This window comes from Ptychodera flava, chromosome 7, assembly GCF_041260155.1.
Source record: "Ptychodera flava strain L36383 chromosome 7, AS_Pfla_20210202, whole genome shotgun sequence".
Lineage (NCBI taxonomy): Eukaryota > Metazoa > Hemichordata > Enteropneusta > Ptychoderidae > Ptychodera > Ptychodera flava.
Window position 1 is genome coordinate 32712915 of NC_091934.1, and position 19650 is coordinate 32732564.

The 19650-nt window shown below is 38.1% G+C and overlaps 1 protein-coding gene across 1 annotated transcript in view; it reads right to left on the minus strand.

Moving 5' to 3' along the window:
- The window catches only part of LOC139137309 (solute carrier family 2, facilitated glucose transporter member 3-like), a 62139-nt gene that overhangs the window by 20467 nt on the left and 22022 nt on the right, over positions 1 to 19650 (minus strand). The window contains exon 2 of the mRNA XM_070705333.1: positions 16824 to 16922. Coding sequence (XP_070561434.1) covers positions 16824 to 16922 — 99 coding nt within the window. The remainder of the gene's footprint in view (positions 1 to 16823; positions 16923 to 19650) is intronic.

Sequence of the window (19650 nt, forward strand, 5' to 3'; positions counted from 1 at the left end):
GTTTGTGCTTTACGATCCCGCTGATTGTAAATTGAAACACGGATTATTTTGTACAATCCCCCCGATTGTAATCTTTGTAACATGGACCATGCACTTGGACGTCGAGACAGACTCTGAGATTTATTGTTCGGCATAATGTAAATTATTCCCGAATAAAACATAACTATGATCGCATATTTTCGTTTGTTTTGTTTACACAGACTATTTTGTACAATTCCCCCGATTGTAATTTTTGTAACACGGATCTGCCACCCCGATTGTAATTTTGAAACACGGACCATGCACTCGGACGTCGAGACAGACTCTGAGATTTATTGTTCGGCATAATGTAAATTATTCCCGAATAAAATACTATCTATGATCGCATATTTTCGTTTGTTTTGTTTACACTGACTATTTTGTACAATTCCCCCGATTGTAATTTTTGTAACACGGATCTGCCACCCTGATTGTAATTTTTGAAACACGGACCATGCACTCGGACGTCGAGACAGACTCCGAGATTTATTGTTCGGCATAATGTAAATTATTCCCGAATAAAATACTATCTATGATCGCATATTTTCGTTTGTTTTGTTTTTACCCCCACTTTCGTTTTTGGCAGATCCGTAAGGACGCTATAGTAATGGATGAACGTGCGTTGTAACACGTGGGAGGGCACAGCCCAACGGAGGCTGTGCTCGAGCGACGTAGACGTTGTACCAACCATCTGTCGTTTGGGTTAGTGCATAGAGCAGTTGCACTGTCCAGAGCTAAGGTGGTACAAACTGCACCTTAGTAACAACTGCACAACTAACTGTTAGGAAACGGTAACACTAACGAGCTAAGTGTGCACTGAACTGGCCAAACTACGTACACGCTTTCCTTCAATGGCGAAGCTATGTCGTTGACACTACGTCAAAGCAGACTGCACTGTGCGACTCTTCCAAGTCGTTCAAAGTACGTGGCCAAGTGACACAACCCAGGGGGAACAGGACAGGTTTGAGGGTGCTGCCGCACCCATAGCACTAACCCCTGGGTCTTCTACTAACTCACGAGCGAGGTGATGTTTCCCCGGTGTGGACGTGCGTGACGGCGAACGAGCTTTACTTCCGCAAAAGTAAGCTAGAAAAGGGCATAAAGTGCACGTCCCCCGGGCAAACAACGCCCAAGACCTCGTTATTTTCTCGACACAACCTCATCAGTGGTTGCCCCTCTATACGGGCATGCAAAAATTTTTGAAGTCTAACACGTATATGGTCGGTAATCGTACCCCGAAAATGTGGTATTTTCCCGCCAAATGCCTGGCAGGAAAGTGTGCAGGAGAGCCAATCTTCTGTAGACACAGAAAAGGGGGCCGGTTTTGACCGACTTGGCAGGATAACGGACAGGGGCGCTCGGCAGGAAAAGGGTTAATGAGGTACAATATGTGGCGTCATTAGGTCTCCTATCCTACTAAATATAAAGGACATCACTTGTGGTTACTTATTTATTGACATAATCGTGTATTTTAGGTAAAAGGCTATAGAGGTCACATGACATTTTGTCAAAAAATTTCTATCCTATAGTCTATCCCTATATACCAAAAGTCAGATATCTAGCTCTATTGGCTCGCTCAAAATTAGATATGCACATAATTAATGAGGTACAATATGTGGCGTCATAAGGTGTCCCATCATACCAAATATGAAGGGTGTAGCACTTGTGGTTACTGAGTTATGCACAAATATGTATATTTGAGGTCAAAGGTCATTGAGGTCACGTGACATTTTGTCAAAAAAATTGTATTGCTAAGTTATCCCTATATACCAAAAAGCAGACCTCTAGCTCTATTGGCTCGCTCAAAATTAGATATGTGCATAATTAATGAGGTACAATATGTGGCGTCATAAGGTGTCCAATCATACCAAATATGAAGGGTGTAGCACTTGTGGTTACTGAGTTATGCACAAATATGTATATTTGAGGTCAAAGGTCACCGAGGTCACGTGACATTTTGTCAAAAAAATTGTATTGCTAAGTTATCCATATATACCAAAAATCAGACCTCTAGCTCTATTGGCTCGCTCAAAATTAGATATGCACATAATTAATGAGGTACAATATGTGGCGTCATAGGGTGTCCCATCACACCATATATGGTTTAGCACTTGTGGTTACTGAGTTATGGACAAATATGTATATTCGAGGTCAAAGGTCACCAAGGTCACGTGACATTTTGTCAAAGTGTCTGAGATATCTGCGTGAAGGGATGGACTCACGGATGGACTCACGGACGGACATGACCCAATCTATAAGCCCCCTGGACTTTATCTGTGGGGACTAAAAACTGTGTCACTGCATCCTTTTTGCAATATGAATATGATGAGAAACTAAATTTTTATTTTTCTTTGCCTTATACATGGGAGTCTATGGACTGCCTTATACATGGGAGTCAATGGACTGCCTTATACATGGGAGTCTATGGACTGCCTTATACATGGGAGTCTATGGAGGTGAAAACTAAAAGTCCTCTCAGCCAAATTTGATCGCATTGTGAAACAAATCGACGTGCATCTGTATGAGGTAGGGTACTATCCTTGTACCAAGTTTGAACGAAATCGCTCCAGGCGTCTCTGAGATATCTGCGTGAATGGACGTGAATGATCATGGAGGCTACCGGCATGCTTTAATATTTAGTTGTTTCGATGTCATTGTAAACTATGGACTCTGCCTGCAGTTCTGTAAAATACAGTGTACGCACTTTTTGCAAGGATACATTGTACCGGTACTGACTCATCTCACTTTCGCGATGTCATTGCATTATAAACACTTGTTGGTAAAATAGTTTATGACAACCACGAAGTTTTCATCCTGTGTGCACGCCAATATACATGTAACTCTTAGCATACACATGTACATGGTTTGTTTACATTGTAATTATTCTCGTATGCACAGCAAATGTTTGACCAGTTTACACCTTTGCGCGTCACTGCATGATTGACATGTTACGTGCAGAGAAAACGAACAAAAGGGTGAACTCAGCAGTTTACGTTTAAAACAAAATTTATTACGAAAACAAAACTAATTGCTAAGTCAGGGACAGAGTACAAGCTTTAAAAGTGTACAGACTACTTATCTCAGCTGGGACGGCAAAGCTCCAGTCTCAGAGTTGTAACAGTCAGTCGGATGAATGAACAGTCCTTGGCTTGCAGGCTTGAAGCTGCACAAAGTCCACAGTATAAATCCAGCGTTGACAGTGAAGGTCTTGAAAAGTCTTGAGAATGACTACTGCTGGAGTTTAGTAACACACAAGAGACACGATCCCAAAAGTCTGACTGGAAGCTGTGCGCGTCCCTTTTATAAAGGCATATAAGAACAATCTAGAACTTTTATTGACATGCTAATTACTGTTCTAAAATTATCTCCCTTACACAACTAATCAACTTTCCAGAACATTCCAAACATGACTAATTGAATTCAAGGTTGTTAGGTCATCAAGGGCAGTGACCTTGAGAATGTTCTAGACTAATTGAACTCAGGTCATGATGAGTGTGGGGGGAATGACCTACATAACACACCCCCTCTTCAAAAAAGAAAATTTTTCAAAGAAAATCTTTCTTTTACAAATGTAATCTTAAAAGTGTGAACAACAATAAGTTCTAAATACGAGAGAGACAGTCTGCAATTAAATTGTCTCTGCCTTTGATATGTCTAATGTCAAGATTAAACTCCTGTAACATTAAACTCCATCTTAGCAATCTCTGATTTTTGCCTTTAAATTTCTGCAGAAAAACAAGAGGGTTGTGATCAATATAAACCACTATTGGCTGATTTGAAGAAGTAACATAAACTTCAAAATGCTGTAAAGCTAATATCAAAGATAAACACTCTTTTTCAATTGTAGAGTAGTTTCTCTGGGATTTGTTAAATTTGCGTGAAAAATAGCAAACAGGATGATCTACACCATGACTATCCTCTTGCAATAAAACGGCACCAGCAGCCGTATCACTAGCATCCACAGCTAATTTGAATGGCAAAGTGAAATCTGGTGCAGACAACACTGGAGCACTTTGCAGTATGGCTTTTAGTATATCAAATGCCTGTTGGCATTGCTCTGACCAAACAAACTTTACTTTCTTTTTAAGTAAGTTAGTCAAAGGCTCAGTAATTGCGGAGAAATTTGGACAGAATTTTCTGTAGTAACCAGCCATACCGAGAAAGCGCATCAGTTGTCGTTTGCAGTTTGGTATGGGAAAACTTGAAATGGCACTGATTTTTGCATCAACAGGTTTTACCTCACCCTGTCCTACAGTATGTCCGAGGTAAGTTACCCTCGCCCAACCAAACTCAGATTTGGCAAGGTTGACAGTCAACATTGCTTTACTCAGTCTCTCAAAGAACTTCCGCATGAGCTTGATGTGTTCCTCCCAGGTGTCACTATACAGGACGACGTCGTCAACGTAGGCTGCACACCCGTCTAGCCCGGATATGACGTCGTTGATCATCCGTTGGAACGTTGCCGGAGAGTTCTTCATTCCGAATGGCATCACCTTGTACTGGAACAATCCGTCTGGTGTAACAAAGGCGGATATTTCACGAGCACGAGCCGTCAGAGGACTTGCCAAAATCCCTTCAGTAGGTCAAATTTCGTCACATACTTGGCTTTTCCCACTCGGTCGATGCAGTCATCAATCCTCAGGATTGGGAAAGTGTCTGTCTTGTTAAGGTGTTGACTTTCCTAAAGTCTGTGCACATACGATAACTGTGATCCGATTTGGGAACAAGTATGCACGGCGAACTCCAGTTACTTTTACTGGGTTCAATAAAGTCATTGTCCAGCAGGTATTTGACTTCTTCCTGGAGATATTTTGCTTTTGTCGGATTCAGTCTGTATGGATGTTGTTTTACAGGCTTACTGTCCCCAACATCAACGTCGTGATAGATGACGTTTGTCCTCGTTGGAACATCTTGAAACAGGTGTTTATATTCATGGAGCAGTTCTTTCACCTGTTGTTGTTGTTCTGGCTGGAGGTGTGCCAACTTTGTAGACTCCAGCTTCTCCAGGATTTCTGAGTTCTGAAGCTTGACCGAGCCCAGCTTTGAGTTTAGAGTATTTTCACTCAAGTCAGTTTCAGTATCACTATCTTCATAATGGTTTGAACTGACTGCACTGACAGGCTGAGTTATAGTAGGATTATCCCTATCCAAATATGGCTTAAGCATATTTATGTGACATAGCTGTTTTTGTTTTCGCCTGTCAGGTGTTATTATGATGTAATTTAAATCACTCAATTTCTTATCAATTAGGTATGGCCCAAAGTAACGAGCATGGAGTGGTTTGCCAGGAACCGGAAGTAGAACAAGAACTTTTTGACCTGGTTCAAACTTCCGTTTTGAGGTGTTTTTTATCATATTTGGTTTTCATTGACTGCTGAGATGACTCAAGATTTTCTCTGGCTAATTCACATGCTTTAGAGAGTTTTGTACGAAAATCTGACACATATTGCAAAATATTCAGACAATCATCATCGTCTGATAGGAATTTCTCTTTAACGAGCTTAAGTGGGCCACGGACTGTATGTCCAAATACAAGCTCAAATGGGCTAAAACCAAGAGACTCCTGAATTGACTCTCTAACAGCAAAGAGCAGAAAATGAATTCCTTCATCCCACTGCTTCTCTGTGTCAAAACAGTAGGTCCTAATCATGTTTTTCAAAGTTTGATGAAATCGCTCAAGAGCACCCTGACTTTCTGGATGATAGGCGGATGACCTATACTGTTTAATGCCTAGCTGATCCATTACTTGTTGAAAAATACCAGACATAAAGTTGGAGCCTTGATCGGACTGGACACATTTAGGGAGGCCAAATAAAGTGAAAAATTTGACTAAAGCTCTCACTATAGTCTTTGTCTTTATATTTCTCAGTGGTATGGCTTCGGGGAACCGAGTTGATGTACACATTATTGTCAGCATGTACTCATTTCCTGATCTTGTTTTTGGTAGGGGCCCAACACAGTCTATTAGTATCCTACTAAATGGTTCTTGAAATGCAGGAATTGGCTGTAAAGGGGCCTTTGGAATGGTCTGATTTGGCTTTCCTACCATTTGACATGTGTGACAAGTTTTACAGAAATGTGCTACATCCTGCCTGAGATGAGGCCAATAAAAGTGACTGAGAATTTTATGGTAAGTTTTCCTGACTCCTAAGTGACCAGCCCAGGGGGTTTCATGGGCCAGGCGCAATATTTCAGCATGGTAGGGCTTTGGAACCACAATTTGATGTTTTATAGCCCAATCGTCATCAACCAAAACGTCTGGAGGTCTCCATTTACGCATGAGAATACCAGATTTTGTATAATAGGAAACAGAGCTATCTGAAGTTTTACCTTCATCATCTACCCTGTCAAACAAAGACAAAATATCTGAGTCTTTGTGTTGTTCTGCAATGAGATTTGATCTAGAAAATGTCTGACTTTGGTCAGCAGAAGTTTTACTGGAAGTTTCAAATCCACGAGGGATAACGGAATGATCCGTGTCAAACACCTGACTGAGAAAGGTGTCATTTAAGTCAACATCTGTGACATTATTTTTGAGAGTATTTTGATTCTCGGAAGTTTTCTTTGACATGGCTCGAGTAATTGCACACGAAGGAAATAAATCGGGTATCTCTTGTTCAATTGGCTCTGGATCCTGATCTAAACTAGGATTATCAGTCACAAGTGGATTAGTAATGACCTTGTCCCCAGCATGGTCGTTTCAATGGAGAAGGTGAATCCCTTCAAAAGGCAAAAAAGGCCTAAAACCTAAAATCACAGGTCCAGAAACAAAGTCCGAAAACAAATAGACATTATGGAGAGGAACAGGAATATAGTCATTACAATCTACCCCTTGATAACAACTTTAGAACCTGAAAATGACTTTTCAGAAATTGACAGGGTATCTGCCAACAAAAGATATTTGGACGCCCAAGTATCTCTTAGCGGAAGACAAATCGCTAGAAAGTGATATAAAACCACCATGAATAAGTGGTTCGAAAATACCCACAATGCTATCTCGAGAAGAATTGACCTTGACCTCATTAATTGGGGATAAGAGGGGTTTAACCTCAGAAAATGTGTTACACACATTATTAGACTCTAATTGAATTGATGAAGACCTAAAGCCGGTGGGCTTAGATCCACTTTGACCACTTTGACCTTCACGGTTTTCTTTTCAATTTGAAACACTCTGACATTAAATGGCCGTCTTTCTTGCAATAATTACAAGAAAGTGTACCGAACTGTTTGTCAGAAGGAGATTGAGACTTGGGATCTGATGATGTGGGAGTGTTACTTGAATTTTGTGAACTGTTGTCATTTGATTTCCTACTCTCCCTTGAAAAATTCTTGGATGAAAAGGAGGAGTTAAATTTACCTGCATTGTTTCTGTATGAAAAGGACTGGGATGGTTTGCTGAGAAATGAAGATTTGTGGGTCAATGAATAATCATCGGCCAAACGTGCAGCAACCTCCAATGTATCTGCCTTTTGTTCATTGATAAACGTCTTGATGTCACTCCGAATGCACCTTTTAAATTCCTCAATCAAAACAAGCTGTCGTAATTTGTCATAATTCTGACTGACCTTTTCAGAAGAGCACCAACGATCAAACAGTTGTTCTTTTGTTCAAGCAAATTCAACATAAGTTGATCCTTCACCTTCTCACAATCCCTAAATTTCTGACGGTAAGCTTCAGGCACCAACTCATAGCCTTGAGAATTAATTCCTTCACAGAATCATAATTTGAAGCCTGCTCTACTGACAACTGAATGTAAATTTCTCTGGCTTTACCCACCAAAGCACTCTGCAAAAGCATAGACCAGGACTCCTTAGGCCAATTCAGACTCTGAGCAATTTTCTCAAAATGGAGGAAATATTTATCAACATCCTTTTCTTGGAAAGGGGGAACTAACCTGAAATGCTTAGTGATGTCAAACTTGTCTGAAGGGAAGAATTTTCCGACTGTCCAAGCTCTAAACGTCTCATTTCTAACTGTAGTCGATGTTCTTCCAATTCTCTCTCCTTTTCTCTTTCCTCTCTTTCTTTATCCCTTTGTCTTTCTTCCATTTGCAATTCTTTTTCTTTCATTTCCAATTCCCTCTCTTTCTGTCTTTCTTCCATTTCTAACTGCATTTGTATTTTTTCTTTTTCTAATGCCTGTCTCTCCTTTTCCATTTGTAATTCTTTTTCTTTCATTTGTAATTCTTTTTCTTTTTCTAATGCCAATTTTTTTAGCTCGAAATCTGCCTGTATTTCTAATTCCAATTTTTTGAGTTCGAAGGAAGACTCAGGCTCATAATCTTTTAAGGCAGACTCCTCAAAATGGCCAGAATTAACTAAATGTTTTGCAATCTTGAACTGTATTTCTCGCTTGCGCATAGATCTTTTGACATCTACTTTAAGGAAATTGGCCAGTGCTATGAGGTTGTCTTTTCTGAGGGAATTAAATGTGTCCTGATCAAGGTCATCCATAAATTCGTCTGGCTTGAATTCCGCCATGATTGAATTTTGCTGAGTTCACAGTATACAGTAGTTTTGAAAAGGTAGGCAAAATGTTGTCAAACGGCTCAAAATGTTCGTCTCCCGGACGAGCCCCCAATTTGTTACGTGCAGAGAAAACGAACAAAAGGGTGAACTCAGCAGTTTACGTTTAAACAAAATTTATTACGAAAACAAAACTAATTGCTAAGTCAGGGACAGAGTACAAGCTTTAAAAGTGTACAGACTACTTATCTCAGCTGGGACGGCAAAGCTCCAGTCTCAGAGTTGTAACAGTCAGTCGGATGAATGAACAGTCCTTTGGCTTGCAGGCTTGAAGCTGCACAAAGTCCACAGTATAAATCCAGCGTTGACAGTGAAGGTCTTGAAAAGTCTTGAGAATGACTACTGCTGGAGTTTAGTAACACACAAGAGACACGATCCCAAAAGTCTGACTGGAAGCTGTGCGCGTCCCTTTTATAAAGGCATATAAGAAACAATCTAGAACTTTTATTGACATGCTAATTACTGTTCTAAAATTATCTCCCTTACACAACTAATCAACTTTCCAGAACATTCCAAACATGACTAATTGAATTCAAGGTTGTTAGGTCATCAAGGGCAGTGACCTTGAGAATGTTCTAGACTAATGAACTCAGGTCATGATGAGTGTGGGGGGAAATGACCTACATAACAACATTTATTTGAATCGCGGAACGACTGTTCCCTGGGGGCCATTTCCTTTGTTACGAAAGCGATTTTTCCCCCAATCGTCGTAATTTTAATAAAAGGCTTTGTGAAACTTTGCGGATACCTGTATGGCCTGCGTGTTTATGAAATACTCTATGTTCATGGTACGCCAATAATGTTTGTTTGAGAATCGCTTCGGCTGATTTTCACGGAGCGGTCTACCTTGCTGTTGCCAGTTGTCACTCAAGCGCCATTATGAATTTTCGATGAGTTAGGGGTCTTTCATACCCCGCACCGGGGTTTAAGGTCTATCCTATCAAAATTGGAGGGTACAGAACTTGTGGTTACTGAGTTATGCATATATATGTATAATCAAGATCAGAGGTCATCGAGGTCACGTGACATTTTGAAAAAAAAATTGTATTGCTAATTAATCCCTATATGCCAAAAATCAGACCTCTAGCTGTATTTGCTTGCCCAGAATTAGATATGTGCATAATTAATGAGGTAAAGCGTGTTGTCATAAGGTCTCCCATCTTACTAAATATAAAGGACATAGCACTTGTGTTTACTTATTTATTGACATAAACGTATATTTTAGGTAAAAGGTCATCGAGGTCACATGACATTTGGTCAAAAAATTTCTATCCTATAGTTATCCCTATATACCAAAAATCAGACATCCAGCTCTATTGGCTTGCTCAGAATTAGATATGTGCATAATTAATGAGGTATAGTATGTGGCGTCATAAGGTCTTCCATCATACCAAATATGAAGGGTGTACCACTTGTGGTTACTGAGTTATGGACAAATATGTATATTTCAGGTCAAAGGTCACCGAGGTCACGTGACATTTTGTCAAAAAAATTGTATTGCTAAGTTATCCCTATATACCATAAATCAGACCTCTAGCTCTATTGGCTCGCTTAAAATTAGATATGTGCATAATTAATGAGGTATAGTATGTGGCGTCATAAGGTCTTCCATCATACCAAATATGAAGGGTGTACCACTTGTGGTTACTGAGTTATGGACAAATATGTATATTTCAGGTCAAAGGTCATTGAGGTTTTTGACTGCAAATTATTGTCACAGTGCTAATCCAAAAAGCAATTTATTTAGCTTGTCAACATAGTGTCTAAACATGTAGTATGCACTGTTATTGCTTGTGTTTGAATTCTAGTCCAGACCGGGACTCACTTGTCAACAATAACAATGCAGTCTACACATGTACATGCTAAGTAAGTGACATGCTGAATGCTGTGTATCTCAACATGCTATGGAGGGGAACAAGAAACTGCAGTTGACATTAAAAAAATGTGAAAAAAATCAACAAAGTTACACGACTTTCCCTTTGACAACACATTTATGTAGATGATAATTTGTACAGATTACTTTTACCCGGGCCTATTTCCATGTACAGAGAATCATCTTTGTCATAGAAAACGATGGGATTGGGCCAAACCATGGTGATAACATAATATATATCTTTATTTAACACAAAGCAATTCCTGGGGGATTGAAAAGGGTTATACAGTATAATCAGTGTTTCCTCCAGGACATACCAGATTATGATTTTGACACAGAGTCTTTATAGTAGACTGAAAGATCCGTCACTTGAGGGCGCTCTCTACACTCCCCCTTCTTATACAGTAGTAGCATTCAACTTCATCATATCATATAACATCATACAGTTGATGTAATCCACTGTGTGTAGCCATAGTCAAGTCATAAAAGCTTCCTATTTGCAAGGGAATGAGGTAAAGCTGAAAACTTGTCTTTTATTAGATATTTGATCAATGCTATAACCTTAATTTGCTAATACCTTGAACAAAATCTATATTTGCATACGTTAATTTTAAATTTGCATAAATCATTACTTTCCCCCTCAATCAGAACTGAATTCCCCCTGAATTTTCAAGCAAAAGGCAACATTCCCTTGTGAAAGAAACCTGGATAACATAAACAAGGGAACGCAGCTTGGATATCGCAATGCAAAATGACAAAAATACCGTCAAGGACAGTGTGCTCACATTCGGTTTAAATTGGTCCATTCAAGAAATATTTAAACCAGGAAAAACAAGAATGACAAAAGCAAATAAGGTCTCCAACTTAGGTACTGGAGGTCATCTTTAGGAATATGCATATCAACTTCTATAGCAATGGGACAAGCAGATCCTAAATACATATGTCAACAACAAAAAATAGACAGAGAAGGTTTGATGAAAAGAAAAGGTGGCAGTGGGTAAAAAAATGTACAAGGGATTTGGTAAAAAAAGTAATGCTACCTCATCAATCTTCTGGACCCTACCCCCTCCTGAATATCAAATGTTCCATCCCTCGGTATTACATAACGCTAGATGACAAGAAATGAATTTACAACCTTGGGGAGTTTTTAGTTAATGCCATGAGTGTTATCATTAATGTAAACAGCACTTAAGTTAGTTACAGATGGTGAAATGCCTTCCACTGTGGGCGGTGATTTCAACATCAGGAATTATCCTGGATCCAAATTCCTCATCAGTTCCTGTATGTCTTACATAGAAAAGTTGCTAAAATTGGTCAGCAATGAAATAATTCACCTCAGCTTTGTTTTCTGGATCAAATCTTCCTACAAATTGATACCAAATATGACAAAATTATGTTCACAGCCTTCAAAACTGTTTCACAACATATCCTGGGTTGGTGTAGGTCATTTAAGGCCACAAACTGACAAAAATACCTAAAATATACAAATTTGGGGGTTTCCCAAGACTTTGAGCAGAAAATTTATCTAATAACATCCCTCAGGACTTTATACCAAATTACAAAGCTATCAAACAAGTAATTTTGAGAACAAGTTTTCTTGACCAAAAATGACAATATTGTCTTAAAAATACAAATTTGTATATTTCAGGACAATTTCCACATATCTAACTATTGCCATCTCTGTACGTCTGTGTACCAAATACCGTATAAAAGCTGTCTGTCCAGGGGTTTTAAAAAGAAAATACTGTTTAAGACTTTTTGACTAAAAATGACAAAATTGCTCCAAAATAGTAATTTTCTCAATTTTGTCATAATTTCAACAAATTAGAAGAGTAACACCCTCGCAAAGATCCAACCCAAATTTGAGAGCGATTGGACTGGCGGTTTCAGAGAAGAAATTTTACTGAAAATGAAAAAAATCACCAAAAGATTCAGTAAAAATACAAAATTAAAGATATCTTCACAATATTCATAAAATACCGTCAATGACGCTGTACCTTCTCTAATGTGTGGCCAGGTCAGGTAATTGGTTGTTGGCATGGAGTTGTTGGTAAATAGTTGATGATGTAGGGCCATGAGGTGGGATATGGACCCAAAGAACCCAAAAGATGATTAAATACATCAATCAAAAAAATTCTAAGCTACAGTATAAACTGCCTAAAGATAGTTCAATGTGGAAAAAAGTTAAATAATTCAGAAATAAGAATTAACAGTCCAAAATAGTAATGACGCACTTCCCTACTGACCTGAGTGCATGTGAAATACACAACCTGGCATCTGTAAATTAAATATACGGTATACCTAGTGATCATTTTAAGTCACTTTTAAGGTGGTTGGAAAGGCTATTTTTGCACCAATTCTTTTCTCAGAGTTAATGTCAAGTTTCAAGTGTTAGAATCAAGATATTTGGTTCAAATTTTCAGGATAACTCCCTTAGTTAATATTTTCTCCAAAGAATATAAAAATTGTATATTTGCAGCCATGATTTTGAAATATGACACCAGTAAATATTAAAATTTAATTTTTCACTTTTTTTTACATATTTGAATTTAATAATAATTGGATAGTATTAATATTACCAAATTAGTTATAAATATGTTGACACTATTTATTGTAAAATTTGTACGGCAGGATTTGTAAATAAAATTTGTTTTTATGATTTTACATGGGTTTATATATCAAAAAATTATTAAAAATTCTTTCAAATTTCAAAATGTGATTTTTCAAAAAGCACTTCAAATACAGGAAAATTGTGCCGTACAAATCTTATCTGTAACCTTGTTAATAGGCTGTAAAAATTCCATGTCCATATCTCATTTCAAAGTTGGATTAAATTTGTATACAATTATGTAGGAAAACTGTTATTCTGTCAAAAATGTTGAAAACAAGCCATATTTGCATCCTCTTTTGAAGTCATAGAGCAGTTTTTTGGTTAATCTCACTTTTGACACCTCTTTGACACTCAAAGAATCTAAAAATGCATTTACAATAGCAGTCACTCACTCTGAATGCCAGCACCACCTTGTCAAACTTTCCTGAAAAACAGCAAATAATGACTTTCCCTTTTCAAACATTTTATCAACAGCTAGGGGACCTCTACCATAGTTAATACACTAAGGACTCCCCAACTTCTTCTTATTGGTCAGTTTTTCAGAAGTTTTAACAGGCTATAACTCTGCAATGCCTTTGTGCCCAAATGTCTAGTTTTTTTATTCCACAGAGAATGTTGACTACTTTTATATTTAATAGTTTTGTTGAAATTTATAACTGACGCTCTAGCCTTTCCAACCACCTTAACTGTTTTTAATGGATTTTCCAAAGAGTCCTGTGGAAATGATGGAAAACGCTTATCTGGTCTTGTGTTTGTAAAACCTCATGGCTGATAATTGTCATAGTATTGAAAAAAAATTGAAAGTGAAGAAATTACTGTTTTTAATTGGCATATTTTCCTTGAAATACATGACCTTGTAAAGAATATATGCTAAGAGTAAATTTCTTTTCAAAAAATAATTTAATCTGTGACCAAAGGATTTTTATTCTTGAGTTTACAAATTCAAACATTGCAATTTGTTCAATCATCTTGTGCAGTGCAAAATTTATAAAATGACTGAAAAACAAAAAAAATTGGCAGAATTACAGTCTTTGTGATGTAAAATCATGGGTTGACATCACAATATGTTAATCTGTTCGAAGTACTACTATACTATAATTTAAAAAGAAAAGTTCATGCAGAAACGGTAACATATATTGTCAGCAATGTAGTGTTAATTTTGACTTTACATCAAAATATGCCTTTGCTGGATATCAAATATATAGGGCGAAATATTAAAATCAGCCATGTTCAGCAAAATCCACACAACAGCATTGATCCTTTTCTAATTTGATTTGATTTACTTATGTTATCCTTGTATGACAGTCAGTACAATATGGAACTTGAACACAACATAGTGAATATTATTAAAGTATGCTGTAAATGAAATGGTGTGGCTGCATCCACATGCAACAATAGGAGTGCCTTTGTCTCTCACCCCTAATTTCCAACCTGTCCCATCCCTGAAAAAATAGTTTGGTCTTATATTTATAATGTTAATAATTTCTGTATTTGTTAAAATGTGCGCATCTCAAAAACTTTTGATCATAAACATTTTCATTGTTTTTTATAGCTGACCAGTCAGTTAACCTGTTATTTTGAATATTTGCGCATTTTTCCTCAGTATTTGACATTTTCAGAATACCTTCTTATTCAATTTGTCAGTTCCTAAAAGTTTAAATGCTCCTTTGTGTGGTAAAGCTTTCCACAAGCATCAAATGTGGTACTTCATATAGGAAGGTCTGCCTCTAGAGGGCGGGTATCATGAACAGTGTTTGTTAGTTATTTCCTCCACATAAACTTCTGATTGTACTGTAAACATTGAACATGGCCGACGTCCGATTTTCCTGTCTAAAACTTTCACTATTTTCGTTCATATGACTCTGAAACTCCAGGAAACGATTGGGAAGAAAGAGTTATCTTGAAATATAGAGGTACTAGCTGATATTTTGCTAAATTAAATGAGAAAAAATGCAAGGAAAATGCCGACAGGCTTGCACAGTGACTGTTTTCGGACTCAGAGGCTAGGTATATGAATATTATGATCATCTGCAGATTGTCCAACAGGCCCATATCACGTGAGGCCATGAGGGGATATCCACGCAACTCAGTACCAAACACTAGCGCACACAGAGTGAGCAAACACAAAGTGAGTACCCCTAACGTCAGCTCAGTAGTCTGTAATAGATCGTAGTCAACCAAGAAACCTTGGAGAAAGGCTTAACACTGTGGCTATGCCGCTAAGTCACTTTGATTTTTGTCACAGCTCAAAATCGTTCTCCCACACCTCAACCTGAGCCATGAACACCCCCACCAGTTTATGATATGACCCATCACAATGGCATGACGTCAACGGATCTTGACAGACGGAAGTATTGACAGACGGAAGTAGTTGACACCAGCATACTGGTTTTTCAACTCTAATACCTTCTCTGTCTATAAATAGACACGAGAAGGTAAAAACTGTATAAGGTTCACCTAAGGTACTTGCGCACAAATTTTCAAAGCAATCAAAACAGCGGTTCTCGAGATATTAATTCTTGACCATTTTCACATTTTGTAAGCTCATTTGCATAATTTTGGCAATGCAGACTTCATTTGAACAAAATCCCATCTATAGCCCAGGATGCATCCACACACCAAATACCAAGCTGAAATGTGCAGCGGTTTGCGTGTTTTTGATGTTGACGGACATACTGTACGTACACACATACATACATACATACATACATACATACATACATACATACATACATACATACATACATACAGACGCCATTGACTTCAGCTTATACGATAAACTCACATTGGTATAACCAAATGTGAGGTAAAAATGATAAAGAAGTTGGAAGGCTATAATGAGTGTTTCTGTTTTTCTGGATTTTGGCAATATGAGTTGTTGTACTGTACATAAGTTTTCAATAATACAGGAAATTTTCTGTGCAGATGAAATGCATTTTAGGTAGTAAGTGCCTCGAAAGTGAAAGACTTAAATTTTTGCTCTAACTTTCCTCAAAGGATATCTCAATCATTCTCTTTGAAAATCAAGAATAAAAATCGAGGGTCACTGTGCATATTTTGGTAGAAGACAAACAGATTACCCAAAATTTACTGATATTTGAAATTCAAAATGGCTGCCATTCCTGTGCTAACTCTATGGAGTAAAATAAAATTTTTGATTTCAAAAACTACAACGATGAAAAGTTTTCTTACACTAAACGCTTTACAAGTGGTAGATCAGATAAAAAATGACAAAGTTTGAGAGTCTGAATATATGTCCCCAAGGTGTGTCCTACCTTAAGTTTGTGATTGTTGATTTGACCTTAGAAAAGAGTGTTTGCCTTTCAGTATAATAAAGCTGACATTTCAATAGAAAATGTTCTTCATCTTCCAAATCTGCACTTTTTTCAGAGCACACAAGTTCTGTCTTCCAAAGGAATCTTTGAGTGTCTCCCTGTTTCAATTCTTAGTTTAAAAGTACACCTCATCAGAACTGATGGCCAGAGAGCACTTTGGTGGTGAATGCAGACCCATACAGGAATTTTCCTAAAAGATGATTGCATTTCACCAAAAGTACGATGGAGGCTTTCATTATTGCACGATATAAGCAAGTTGGCAAGTCACACAATTTGAACAGTGAATCACAGCATATAGGTAGGACCATGTCACATCTCATTCTCAGTAAAGACACAAAACTTTCGCAGCTTGTCCCAAAATACGAGGTACAAACAACAAACAGATGTGATTGACAGTTGAATACCAGTACCATAACATCTTGTTAGTTTTATGACATGTTTGCTGTCAGTAGTTGACTTACCATCTGTGGGGAATTGATGACACCAGTATTGTATCCAAACTGAAATGAACCACATACTGCCGCTGCGGTTGAAAAGACCAGTGGTACTGTTACATGACCCTGAAATTCAAACAAAGATAAAACTTTACATTTTAATACATAAATTACTTACTGTCTCCCTGTTTTGATGAAGTAATATTGTAAAAATGTATGTCACACTTGGTAGGGGCCTTTAACAATACCGGTAAATAAGCTTATGGAGGCCTAGGTGATTTCTTCATTTTAGGAGAAGGGGTATTTATTATTGGGAGCTCATTTTGCTCTGTGTGTGTGTGTGTGTCAAAATTGCATTCTTAGTATATTTTTCTGAACTCATATGGGGTGAGTCTCGCAATGTTGCAAAATAAAGGAATTAGAATTAAACATTCTTTATGATTTCTTGTTTGATTAAAATTTATACATTGTATAACTGAGCAGAGTAGATCAGCGATTGAAATGTGTCAAATGTTTTTCTACTCAAGAAACATATTAAAAATGGCGTCAATGACACTGTAGCTCCCATCCTGGACTATTTAGTGTATGTTCTCTGGTCAGATATTTGAACATGTGTGAAAGGGATAAAGTGCATGAAGTGAAAATACTTAAATGTAATATACTGGAGACAGTGAAATATGTTTAATGTATTTATTCAGAATATAAAATGGAAAAAATACAGAATTAGATATATCGAATACTGTGATACAACCATTTACTCAACAAGTCATTGACAATAACATAGTCCCCACTTGTAATAGGAGTATTAGTCTTGATGGGGCAGGGAAATGTGGTCATTAAAGGGAAACCTAAGTCCAGCGACTTTGACCGTTTATCCCTTCCAAAATCACCCTTGAGTAAAATGCAGCTCAAATTTGCAACATAATTGCACGCGCCGACGACTACGGCGCGACGAAAGGAGACTTTGAAGTAGACGACATATATGGAAATGAGCTCGGAATCCAATGGGCGCGAAAGGGCTCATGGGAGAAGTGTGCGTGACGTCATCGGCAAAACACAAACGTGTGTGACAGCCTACCACAGCATTGGATTCTATGACTGCAGGAGTGCAGTTCTGCACGTTACGACTCTTTAATGCTCAGTAGCATAAAAATAATTAACTGTTGTTCAGTTGAGTGCAAAAATCACTCAAGGAAGAACAAACGGAGTCAGCTTTTACCGTCTTCCCACAGAACAGCTTTTTCAAAGACAGTCAGTGGCTAAAGAAGGTCGGGGGAGTTTTACATGTAAAATCTGTAAAAGATACAACGCTATGTTCTAATTCTTTCATGATGATTGTTTTATAAGGGATTTCAGGACTCTGATACCGATACAAGACGATAATACACAATGCGGTTCGTATCTTGACATGCTGAGTTAGCCTACTATCGCCGGTTTGTTAATATTGTCGATTTCGGGACTCTAAAATTCGAAGACGAAACTACACAAAGCGTCTCTTATCTTGGCATCCTGGGTCTGCCCACGGTCCCTCCACACAGGAAGGGACCGTGGTCTGCCAAATCTCCGATATATAACCAATAAATATAGGCAATTTCGGGACTATACCTGGTAATATTGATATTACAAGATACTGGAATGACTTCTTGCCTACTGTGTCTCGGCACGCCGGGTCTGAGAAATCGCCGATATTATATTTACCCGATAAATATCAATTGCGCTGGGACTCCTAGGCTAATATCGATACCAGACGATCCTAGATTTACTTGCACTGTGTGGTGTCGGCACGCTGGGTCTACGAAATCACGGATATTTATCCGATAAATATCGGCGACTTAGGACTTTAACTCTGATACTGGACGATACTTTGTTAAATTGTGGGTAAATATCCTATGTATATCGGAGATTTCACCACCTAACCCGACTACCTCTGTCCGACTCTTAGTTCAAAAAATATCATCCATGGCCGGTAGTCAAGAATACTGTATGTTTTACATTATTAGATTTATTAATGCCCGAAATACATTTTTTACACGTAACGCATTTTTTTCCATTAAATGTCCACACGGGACTTCGTCGAGAGGGCCGATCGGATATCATCGGGACTCGGGAGGCCCTTGCACAAACTACATTCTTTACATGTAAACATTTTTACTTGGCGATCGGGACTTGAATGGAAGACATATCGGAAATCGTCTGGAGTTTGGGCTGATCTTGTATGAAATACACTCCTTACAACAAGCTTTAAGACGATACTATTTTTTTAAATAGCGGGCAAATCATGTCCATTATATCGGCGATTTCATCACTTTGTAGATCTGAGTAAGCCCGACTTCCTAAGTTCAACACCAGCTTCGAAATAATGGATTTGTCAAATCGCGAATAAATATTTTCTGACACATATTGGAGATTTCGCAATCTGGCCAACCTCGACTTACACGGTATAAACACATACAATCAGTCAATCATTCCGTATCATTCACGAACCAAAAATTATTTTTAAGCGACTGATACAGAAAACTCTGTTTTAGAAACGTAGCGTTGAAGGTACGCCAGGGTCACTCAATCCAGTTCAGGGTCTGTACAAGCACAGTGACTCCCTCCACGGAATCATACAAAAAACCGCAAGAACCAAGATATGAACGATGTTTTGAGATGCTTTCCAATTATTACAGATCTTGGTTAAAATTAGTATGGTTTGATTTCAGTCAGGGAAAAGTAATACTCGATGTCAGAAATATCGCTGTCCGAACACTCCATATAGTCGTCTTACGAACGCGCTGAACTGTACACAGTACTCCTCCAGCTGCAAGCTACAATTGTCTGTATCGCCGATGACGTCACGCACGCTCCTCCC